Raw genomic sequence first — 12661 nt, 5'->3', positions numbered from 1 at the left:
AGGTTTTGGTAAATGATGATTACAAAACCTTGTTGAAACGTTGTACATTTGCTGTTATGTTAAACTTATATTAAAGTTTTCTTCATTGCCCATTCAAGCCGTCTCCAAATTAAATACTTGTTCTTTTAAAGGAAAAGATCGGTTTGAAGAAAATAAACATCTGAATTTTTACAAGATTCCATGTCTATGTAAAGAATCATAAATTCGATAAACTAAGTCACCAGACTACTGATATAATGTAGTTTGGTTTGTTTTGAATTTCGCGCAAAGCTACACGAGTGCTATCTGCGCTAGCCGTCCTTAATTTAGCAGTGAAAGACTAGAGAGAAGGCAGCTAGTCATCACCGCCCACCACCAACTCTTGGACTACTCTTTTACCATCGAATAGTGGTATTGACCGTCACATCATAATGCCCCCACGGCTGAAAATGCGAGCGGTGGGGCGGGGATTTGCTAGGGGAACGCCCCAACCACCTGCCATGCTGGGCCATCTAGTGGGAGCAAGAGGTCGAACAAGTACCTAACCACCTGCCATGCTGGGCCATCTAGTGGGAGCAAGAGGTCGAACAAGTACCTAACCACCTGGCCATGCGATATAATGTGTCCTGGTTACATACTTTTTATTGATACACTTTTCAAATTCAAGAAAGTCTAGAAGCGTCTCCCGATGGGTCAGCAGAAGTTTACGGATTTAAAATGCTAAAATCCTTGGGGGAGGGCAGAGTTTAGATAGCCCATTGTATGTCTATGCGCTAAAACGATCGTTGACTGTAAGAAAAACAAAACATCAAAGATGTTTGGTTAGAGGCGAATACACTAAATCGACATGTCGATGAAATTGATTACGCACAAATTATAACAAAACCAGTTTTTTTAGTCATTAATGAAATATCAGAGAAAATATTGAGAAAGGGCAAATTATTAAATAAAAATAATGACTATGAGATACTACGTGACCTGGAAGGGGACATTAGTATATATATATATATATACAGTGCGCACGACTTACTATCTTGTTCTCACGAGAAAGTAAATAGTGCACACGAAAAAAAAAAGTTTACCCCAGTTTCCCACATGGGCTTCGTAACTGAGCCAGTTGTTCTCCCCCCCCCAACCCCAATAAACAAAATGACATGCCCCAAATTAATGATGGCTTAGGTTACATATGGAGTTGAGATGTCCTGACGATGACTGATCGGGTCAGTTGAAACATGTCAACTGTTTTTAGTTTTGTGGATGTGATTTTAGTTTGATTATAAATAAATATATTCTTACTTCGTAATGTTGTTTTATTGACCGTGCGAAGCTCTTCCCTCTAATTATTACTTCAAGAGAACCCAAACCCTCACGATCCCTTTTCTATTTTCTTGTATTAACTCGTAACACGTACTCGTTTGACATTCATTACAACAGATAAGATAATGTAATTAAAAACCGTCATAATAAAACGTTTATCTTTTTGGCAGGTAATAAACAAAAGTAAGAAGCTTTACGTCATACAAACATGCTGACAGTGCCACTGAAATCCTGTGATAACAATTGTTTTCGCTAGATTATTTATAAACCTGTATTTCTTTCAAGGCAGATAACACTGGATTAAGATGTTATCAAAGTTTCAAAGCCAAAATAACATATATTAATAACATTTCTTGTTACAGCCTGAAATAATTGTTTAGACATTCAATAAAATGTATTACAAATGCAATTGTCACCCTGTTGGCAAATCATGATCTAATAATGGTATTTTCAATCTGAGAAGCAATTCATGTAATACAAGGATCGGGCATAAAGTACGGCAACTACTCAGCAGCACCCGCCGCCGCCTAAACTCTTAACAGAAGTGACTGTCACAATAATATCGCCTCTACAACTGGAAGTGCAGAGCGTATTCAACGGCATATCGTAGTTTGAAATTTAGACCTTCCCACCCGTAACCCGGCACACTAATCACTAGGTCATGTTTGGAATAACTTAATTTACAGATTCTACCAGAATCAAACAACTATTTGCTAAAATTTCAATTCACTAACCTCCAGTCATCACATGAACGAAATTAAAGAAATAATCATAAGTACAGTAGTACTTATAGTAGGAATGGTTCAACGTGTAATACAAATTAAAATCTCAAACATATTGCAAATAGCATGTAAACAAAACTTTATAAACACTTTGCATACATTGTTGAGTAGTAAACAAACCAACTGCAGAGTAACAAGCCACCAAAGCACTTGAGTCAGTGTGATCATCGTTTTGCCCATTCCTTATTCATGTTTTACCTTGAACTTTGATCAAATTATAAACTTGAATTGAGTTATCAGTAGCTAATCCTTTCTAAATACTCAATAAATTTTAAAATTTCTAATATCAGTGGTTTTGATATTATTCTGTAGGCCCACCTCTTACCAGTCTGATAGATATACTGTCTCTCACAAGCAAAGTCTAATTATTGGAGCTTCCTTTCTGACTTCCGACATCAAATACCCCCTCGTGATGTCATGCATTTCGTTAGGTCACGTAATTTGATTACATACATGTATCTGTACTTGGTTTCTGAAACAAAGTTTACAACACAGAAATTTAGCTATATACACCTTTCAATTGCCAAGTTTCAAAAAGCACACGAAGTAGGAATGAGCGGAACGATGACCACACTCACTTTGAGGTTGCACCCTGTCAAAAAACATAAGTTTTGTATTGTTAATCCGCTCATTCATACCTTGTTTCCTTACTTATTGGGGCTTCCATTTTTACTTCCTAATTTTTTAGTTAAAGTTTTTTTATACTTGAAATTATATTAACTCCATTTTGAATGACATACAAGGTCAAAAATGTCTTATGTCCAGAACTGCTGAAACTACTACTAGTTTTTAAACCAACCTTATTTAATCACTTAACGATTTCTTAAAATGATCTAGCATATAAAGTATTCGCGTTGTGATTAATATATCAGTAACAGAAGCTAGAGCTCCCTTGCAATTCTCAGTCACTTGAAATATAATAGCTCAAATTTACTGACGTAATTGAACTTTATAAGAACAATGTTCCAGGTTCTGTGCTGCTCTTAGAGCTACTTTCTTCCTCGTCTATCGTCCTCATTCTGATAAGTCATGATTATGCACTATAATTCAACATCACAGTTTCCACGAAGGATGACCAAACCAATCTCGGACCACAGAAGTTAACAAACTTTCCACAAACACTCGTGGACTTGGTTTTCAAGACGCCGAATATAAATAAACCGTTGAAGCCGCATCAGGGAGAGTTAAAAGATATGTGGTCAAACGGGATTTACCATGGTTCCAGTTTCTTTGACCATCTTTCTCATAAAGACAACCTTTGTTTTCGATATATGACGGGAAAGTTTTAGAACGTTTGGTTTTCGTCCACTTGAAATCGATGTTAATGTTATTAGTACCAATAAATGTGCCCAACTTCTTCACAATTACCATTTTTTTTTAGGTGACCAGTGCCTTCAGCTTAAATGAGTGTAGTTTCGACCCCTTGCTGTCTTAATCGCTTTGTTATTCCATTTCTGTTGAGAGATGGGAGGTTATTTTTTTTCGAACTTTCGTGTCTTTTGGCTATAAATCGTTTAACAATGTTAACATGTACGAATATCCTTCCCTATCAAGAGACTGTGAAATGTTCTCCACTCGTAAGTTTTGCTTTGTTGCATTCACTCTAGAACGTTCCAGAATTCGCCGTGAATAAGATATACAGGTGCTCATCATGTGACCCATGGCGCCACTGCTTACACCTGCAGCAACACGCCACTAAACTAGCAAATCTACGTGGTTTTTTTACAAAGTGCGATTAACTTTTTTTTAGCTTGAATAAATCTGTGTTAGTGGACCTTAGACATAAAACAAGATTGCATTAACGAGGTATATATTATCATTTAAACCGAACTTCATAAGATAACTCATTAACATGAACGTTTTTGCTTCTTTGAGACTGGGCATGAACTGAATCCGAGGGTTATGGTTCGTGTCCCGTTGCCACAATAAAGCACTCTGGACTTTGAAGCCATGTGTGAGCTATAAGAAGGGCGATCAAATCCTTCTATTCGGTCAGACAAGAGTAGTTTAAGAGTAGGCGATGGGTGCTATTGACTAGCTGCCATCTTTCTAATCTATCAGTTCAAAATTAGATAGCCCTTCGTATAGCTTTGCGCGAGATATCTGAAACAAATAAAATTCTTAAAAAATAAAGAAAATACAATGAAAAGGTTTATGGTAGACCTAGAATTAATACAGAGTATTATTTACGAAACATGGTAACAATTTACGTATCCAAGCACTTTGTAGTTGGTCATCATTGTTGTTTGTGACTACACAGCTTAAAACTCAACCTTCTTGTTAATTCCATTTTGAAATGCGATGATTTCGAGGTGCATGGCGCTTACAATTGACCCCTTGAGAAGGCGACATTACAAGACTTTCCGACGTGAAGTTTATCTTATTATGCGATTATAAAAGATACAAAATGTTAGCATTTCGAAGAAAGGGAATTTGGGAATGTTCAACCGTATTGGTAAAACTGGGGAAAGTGTTATTTCAGCAGGTCAAAAAACAAACGAACAAGAACAACAAAATAATAAACAAACAAAAAAACCGGCTACTCGGAAGTAACCCAAAAACAACCGCTACACTAAAGGATTTCTCCCAAAACACATAGTCAAACGGAAGATTAAGTGCCGGTAGATATATGGTCGATATCTGGCACGTGACAAATAGAAGTATATTGTCACATTGGAGAAAGCACGTGCTACTTTAGTCAGTGTCCGTCAGTCTTATTTTCCTTTCAGTAATACAGTTCTTCAACAATAGTGCAGGGCGTGTCTAGACAGTGGTTGCAAGTACAGGTTGACCATCACTAGTCCGGCAATCAGTAATCCGGCACTAATTTCGACTAGAACAATTTCAAATACAATAAAGCAAAATACGCGCTATTAGGTAAATACTTTAGTCTCGCTTGAAAGGATTAATTTGTAGTGTACCTGTGCCTGTATTTCATTAAATTTTCACTTGAATTTATTTGATAATTCTTTTCTTTATTAATCAACTTGTACTGTTTTATGGGATATTTTAATTTTAAGATGAGGTGGTTAGCTAGTGGGTTTGGTGTATTCTAACCTAATAGATGGCTAATCCGGCACCCTCCAGGTCCCGATGATGCCGGATTAGTGATAGTCAACCTGTAGTTATAATGGTAAGTTAAAAACAATGCTAAGGTGAATTCTAAATACTATTAGGTTAACGTGCTGACACCACTTATCCTGTGAATAAGTATCATCTTTGTACAGATTGAATGCCAATATAGTACAGCTCCATTAAGACAATGCACTCAGCTGAATTTTTGACGCAATTTAGAAAACTCTTCAAACTTGAAACATTTTCTAGATCATTTTGATATTTCAATTTAATGCACGCGAAGTCGTAAAATTTCCTTCACCCGTAAGTAGTCATGTGGTAAACTTTGAAATTTTTCATACTTTTCAAAAACTGTAGTAAAGGTGTGTGTGTGTAGTAAAAATTTTGTTGTTTTTCGAATTGTATGACAAACACAACATAAATTCTAAACAAAGAAAAACATGAATATTTTTGTTTAATTGTACCAACAACAACAAAAAACCAAAAAAAAAACCAATCATTTCTTGACGTTGGTCACTCTGTCGTGTCGAGGACAAGAATTCGTCTTGTCAGTTGTGTTCTAAAGTAATTGAACCAGATGAGAATTATTTAGTGTTAGATACAACTGTGATATCCTATAGTGTAAAGAACTTTTGTACATAAGCTTGACTTGTTTCAAATATATTATTTCAAAACAAGTGAATTGTGTGCTGTCCGTTTGTTGTTGAAATTTATCGCCAACAAGTCACAGACACTTACTCTAAAGAATTCGGCCCCCAAAAAATTGACATAAGGTGACGCTCAACCCCACTTTGGTAAAGTTGGTACAAGAGTAGACCAAAAGTTGGCGGGAGGTGGTGTGGACTAGCTGTTTTCCCTTTAATCTATCACTTCTAAATTAAGGACACTTTAATAAATGATCAAAACCAACGTGTAGCTTTGCGCAAAATTCAAAACAAACCAAATACTGGCAATGTACAATGAGCAAGATTCACAAGTTATTTAGTACTGTCAACCTTTTATAGGCGAAGCGCCATCTAGGTGCAGTACGAGTTAATTTTTCTTTGGCTTCAGCATTTTGCGACAATAGTGATTATATTTTTTATGTACGTTCTGTTACAAACTAGAACACAAATCTGGCAAACTTGCGTTGAAGAAATTAACCACCATCATGTTCTGATATACTCATTCGATACTTTAAAAAACACTGAAGCTCACAATACATACACAATCATAACCACGGGCTTTTACAATGCTTAGTTAATCAAAGATTCGTATGGTTACTTAGAATGAATCCTTATAGATTATAAAGCTCTGACTGGAAAAAGTCCAAGAATAATCAGGCATTTCATGCAGAATGAAAAGTTTTGGAAAGTTATCAATTCTTTAGAACTAAGACGAAATTTAACATTATAAAAGGTTTGTTCCAATTTTTGTTTTTAAACACGTGCTACAAATTTCGTCATATATGATTCCTTTTTGAATACCCCGTCGATAGTACTGAAACGATGAATTTCTAATTAGATAAACCGACTCTTACACCACGTAATAAACATTTGCACGTTTCTTGTCTCCAGAAAACGTTCATTCGTTTATTTGTTGTTAAAGCACAACGTTGTACAATGGACTACCTACCATATCCCCCACCACCACACACACACCAGGGATTAAACCCTGAATTTAACGTGATAATCTCTCAGTTTACTGCTGTTCCGTTGAAGAATTCTCCAGGAGTGTTTGTTTGTTTGTAGTTATCCACAAAGCTACACAATGGGCTATCTGTGCTCTGCCCACCACGGGTATCGAAACCCGGTTTCTAGGGGTGTAAGTCCGCAGATATACCGCTGTGCCACTGGGGGCCTCCAGGAGAGTACAGTGAACTTTGTGCTGCACGTAGCAGGTATATTGTATATAAACCTAAAAAATGTTCATGGGAGGAACCGAGTGATAGTAACACAAAGATTGTGTAGCATATACAACGAAGAAATCTTAATAAGATCTAAAATCTTTACTAGAAAGTAACTCAGATCATTCAGTGTTCACATCCTAAACTGATTAAAGCAAATCCAGCTATTCTTTACTCCTGAACGTTATAATGAGTAGCACATGCCTTTACATAAATCATGGTTATAAAGTAGGTAACGTTCTTGATAACACCCTAATGTTATTATGAGAGCAACTTTTGCCTTTACATAAATCATAGTTATAAAGTAGGTAACGTTCTTGATAACACCCTAATGCTCTTATGAGAGCAACTTTTGCCTTTACATATATCATGGTTATAAAGTAGGTAACGTTCTTGATAACACCCTAATGCTCTTATGAGAGCAACTTTTGCCTTTACATATATCATGGTTATAAAGTAGGTAACGTTCTTCATAACACCCTAATGCTCTTATGAGAGCAACTTTTGCCTTTACATATATCATGGTTATAAACTAGGTAACGTTCTTGATAACACCCTAATACTCTTATGAGAGCAACTTTTGTCTTTACATATATCATGGTTATAAAATAGGCAATGTTCTTATGACAGCAACTTTTGCCTCTATATACACACATCATGTTATAAAGTAGGTAATATTCTTGATAACACTCTAATATTCTTATCACAGCAACTTATGTCTTTGTACATACTATTGTTATAAAGTAGCTAATGCTGATATTTTCCATCGCAACCTGACATTCTTGCGATAAATGTTTATGTCCTTATTTTACTCAGGGTGGTTTTTATGACTTCACCTGCAGTTCTTATGAATGTAGCTCATACCACTGTTCACACTTTAATTAAAATGTAATTTTTACTTTTCAAAAGCTCCCTCTATCGGAACAGTACAATATATTCTTTGAAGACTTATGTAAAATATCGCTCTAGATTTAATAATAATAATAAAAACACGAACGTAATTACGAAAAGCGTTTTACTAAATGTGTCGGAATCTTCAAAATTCCATCTTCAGTAAGCTGGAGGTACAAAACAAACATAAGGGTAATTACACCAGAAATATGTAATAATCTGTAATAAATAATAAGTAAACAGTATGTATATAAAAAAGAAGAACAGGAGAAAATGAGAATGATGTAGTGCAATTGAAATAGTTGATATTAAAATCGATTTAAATCATATGAAGAATGTGTATAGTTTTGAAACGGAAGAACAGTTTTTATATACAAGGTCCCTTTTATTAAAAAAGTTTAGTATCATGCTTAATTTACACCAACATTGAAATCCTCTCAACAGCTAAGCTTTATACTGAACTTTTGTTAAAAGAGACGTTGCACGTAAAAGTTCTTCCTCCGTTTATAAATAATACCATACTTCATTTGATTTAAATCTATTTTAATATGAACTGTTTCATTTCTGCTACATAATTTTCATTTTCTCCTGTTCTTTTTTTTGCGTATAAATTGTTGACTTATTATGTATTACAGTTTATAACATATTTCTGGTGTAATTACCAATATGTTTTTCTTGTGCCTCTAGCTTACTGAAGATTCCAAAACGTATAATAAAAGCTTCATGTAATTAAGTTCATGTTTCTAATTGTCGTTACTAGATGCCGCCACTTCAACAGAGTTTACTACAATCTTCTCGCAGGGCGACGCCAATAAGAACATCGTGAACATCATATACATTCTTTGTTGTTGTTGTTTTTATTCGAGGCATAGTGGCTCGTAGAATGGCTCTGAGTTGGTTTTTTCTCAAGTACAAACTTCCAGCTCATAATTCGTTTTTAAAAGTTGTAGCTAATTCTGATTTAACATTATCAAATAATTCTGGCTCTGAATTTTTCAAGTACAAACTTTTAGCTTATAGCTCCGTCATCTCTTGACCGATTTGAGATCTAACCACAGTTTTGGACCCACAGGGTCAAATCCTTTCGATTGATGTATTTGATCACGTCTAATGTCGCATAGATTAATATACTATAATACTGCCTAAAAGAATTTCAATTTGAGGGTAGGCTGGTAGAGATCTTGGCGAGTAATAAAATCGAATCGGGAATACGTGCGCCCTACTCTTGGTATTGCTGGCGCCGAAAAATATAGCTAATAAAAAGGAAAAAAAGGTCTCATAGATTAATTTCTTCTAATCCTGCCTAAATAAATTTCAAGTGCCGCGACTACTGAAGATTCCCCCTTTTTTGGGGGTGGGGTGGGGTGGATAGTAACAATCAAATCAACCTGATGAAGATCAATACGAACAAATTTAAATTTTTATACAGGAAAAGTTTTAAGGTGTGTGTGTGTAAAACACCACTCGTATTCATTTAGATTATAGTATACATGGGTGACGCTAGGTGCGATTGGCATCCCTTTTGATCCTCAAATGTCGAACGTGGCGTAATAATTTTAAGTTCATAACGTCTTTTGTTTGTTATGCGTTTCTTCAATCAGAAATAAACCTTGCTACAGACCGCGTATTGGACTGCTATTGAGCCACGCCTTACTCAGGCTTACGTGTGTTATTGATTTCAGAAACGAAATCCTGAAACAAACAAAAAAAAAACCTTTATGAGGCTCATTACATAACCTAATAATAAATACTCAGAACACGAATTTTAGGAGACTGTATCAATGACGATGTATATGGCTGGTAATCAAGTAATATAAGAGAAACAGAATAATCAAGAGATGATTGAAAAACTTTGCAACACTGAGAGAATGGCACAACGAAGACTGACAGATATTGATTGCTCAGTCTATAAGAATTAGATAATTAAAAACTAGTTTGTTCATTATATCATGTCACACACACAAATAGTGACGAGAAACATGTAATTAAACATCATTTTTTATACTAGGAGTACAAGACACTGAATCAGAAAAATTAACGATAATGGCAGGAAAATAAGAGACTGCATGAAAGATGACATTCAAGACAAAATAACGAACAAAACAGAACTTAGGCATTTCTTCTTGCCAGAAGAATGATGCAATGAAAATAAAAATATCGTTTGTCAAAATATAATACAACAATTGGATAATCAAGAAACAATTGATTATAATTTGAAACAGAAGAGCTGGAACTATAAAGGCAGATAAACCTCTGGTTAGAATCTAGTACAAAAAAATGAAGATGAAGATACGTAGCTTAGGTAGAATATGATACCACAAGTCTGGAATGGTACGATAGACATATGACTGATAATAATTTGACACAAAAGGAGAGGAATAATGAAAATAGATAGTTAACACGTGATATCAGAAATGTGATTCCGAAGGTAATAAATGGTTGGTTAGAGTTTGATTCCAGAAGGGTGGAACAATTAAGATAAGTGATTGGTTAGAGTTTGATTCCACAAGGGTGGAACAATGAAGATAGATGTTTGGTTAGAGTTAGATAACAGAAGGGTGGAACATAAAGATAGATGGTTGATTAGAGTTTGATTCCAGAAGGATAGAATAATGAAGACAGGTGGTTGGTTAGAGATAGATAACAGAAGGGTGGAACAGTGAAGACAGATAGTTGGTTAGAGTTTGATTCCAGAAGGATAGAATAATGAAGACAGATGGTTGGTTAGAGTTAGATAACAGAAGGGTGGAACATAAAGATAGATGGTTGATTAGAGTTTGATTCCAGAAGGATGGAATAATGAAAACAGATGGTTGGTTAGAGTTAGATAACAGAAGGGTGGAACATAAAGATAGATGGTTGATTAGAGTTTGATTCCAGAAGGATGGAATAATGAAGACAGATGGTTGGTTAGAGTTAGATAACAGAAGGGTGGAACATAAAGACAGATAGTTGATTTGAGTTTGATTCCAGAAGGATGGAATAATGAAGACAGATGGTTGGTTAGAGTTATATAACAGAAGGGTGGAACAATAAAGATAGATGGTTGATTAGAGTTTGATTCCAGAAGGATGGAACAATGAAGATAGATGGTTGGTTAGAGTTTGATTCCAAAAGAGTGGAACAATGAAAACAGATGGTTGGTTAAAGTTGTATATGAAGAGTGGTACAATAAAGATAATGTTTGGAGTTTGATTCCAGAAGGTTGGAACGATAAAAACAGATGATTGGTTAGAGTTTTTTACCAGAAGGGTGGAACAATGAACATAGATGTTTGGTTAGAGTTTAATAACAGAAGGGTGGAACAATAAATGTAGATGGTTGGTTAGAGTTACATAGCAGAAAGGAGGAAAATATAGATGGTTCGGTAGTGTTTGAATCCAGAAGGGTGGAAAATTTAATGTAGGTGGTTGGTTAGTCAGCTAGCAGAAGGAAGGAAAAAATATAGATGGTTGATTAGAGTTTGATTCCAGAAGGGTGAAACAACGAAGATAGGTGGTTCATTAGAGTTAGATAGCAGAAGGGTGGAACAATGAATATACATGGTTCATTAGAGTTAGATAGCAGAAGGGTGGAACAATGAATATAGGTGGTTCATTAGAGTTAGATGGCAGAAGGGTGGAACAATGAATATAGATGGTTGGATAAAGTTAGATACCATAAGAGAGGAATGACGAAGATAAATATATGGTTGGTTAGAGTTAGATAGCAGAACAATGAGGAATGAAATACCTAAACACACAGTTCTTCTAGCACATACTATGTAATGTAGGAACAACAGTTTCGTTTGAGTAAATAACAAAGCTGGAGTTTCATAAAGATTTCTGCAGAAATGCGTGACTTACTTTAAAAGCAGTGTCGGTGGAGATAGAGTTGGATCGGCCCCGAAACATTTCAATGACCTTTGACACAGGTCCACTTTTGGTTTCGGACCCTGATCTTGGTCTACGGAAATCCCCTTGGGTAATAGGCTCTAAGTGATTTGATGCATTAGCAGTCCCGAGCGACGCATGTAACTGGGCAAGCGCCTGGGTTGGAGATTTGGGCGAAGTGCCTGGCGATGATGAAGAAGAAAACGTCTGCTGTACGGAATTTTTTATTGCCGATATAAATGTTGGTCTTTGCCGCTTGCTGTCTGACTTCGAACGAGGTCGGAAGGCTTCAAATAAAGCTGCTTTACGTGCTGGACTGATTCCTGAAAGGACATCATCTCCAGAGGGTCGCCTCAAACGACTGTGACTAAGGGCTTCCCTAAGGGTAGCTATCTTAGACGTTCCCCCTGAGAGCGAGCGAATTCGATCCCGACTTCCAAGAGACGCGGATTTATTCGGATACGAAGCCTCAGGAGTCTCCATTTCATCAAAATCCTCTGTAATTATCGTGGGCAGGACATACGCCGGAGTAACCTGGAAAAACAAAATATTCCAATGAATAAATGGAGAATTAATATGACCAACTTAACTTAGTTTATTTTTGAACTCTCATACAATGGACCAAAAACAGTGAATTTCATGGCACTAAAAATAGTTTTATTTGTTAAGATTTTGTTTGTTTTTAATTATGCACAAAGCTACACAAGGGCTATGTGTACTCTGCCCACCACGGGTATCGAAACCCGGCTTCTAGCGTTGTAAGTCCGCAGACATACCGCTGTGCCACTGGGAGGGGGCGTTTGTTAAGATGAAAGTCCAGAAAATATTCGTTTCGTAGGTTGTACACAAACATTCATCTT

At 36.0% G+C, this 12661-nt stretch overlaps 1 protein-coding gene across 1 annotated transcript in view; it reads right to left on the bottom strand.

The window, feature by feature from the left end:
* LOC111086607 overlaps positions 1-12335 on the bottom strand; it is a gene marked incomplete at its 5' end in the record, with an annotated part of 65625 nt that extends 53290 nt beyond the window's left edge. Inside the window, one exon of the mRNA XM_022390120.1 lies at positions 11775-12335. Within this exon, the coding sequence (XP_022245828.1) occupies positions 11775-12335 (561 nt within the window). The remainder of the gene's footprint in view (positions 1-11774) is intronic.
* Between the last annotated feature and the right edge of the window lie 326 nt (positions 12336-12661).

The sequence above is a fragment of the Limulus polyphemus genome, unplaced genomic scaffold, assembly GCF_000517525.1.
Source record: "Limulus polyphemus unplaced genomic scaffold, Limulus_polyphemus-2.1.2 Scaffold1250, whole genome shotgun sequence".
Taxonomy (NCBI): Eukaryota; Metazoa; Arthropoda; class Merostomata; order Xiphosura; family Limulidae; genus Limulus; species Limulus polyphemus.
The sequence above is the reverse complement of the archived record's forward strand: the minus strand, read 5'-3'. Positions and strand labels throughout refer to the sequence as shown.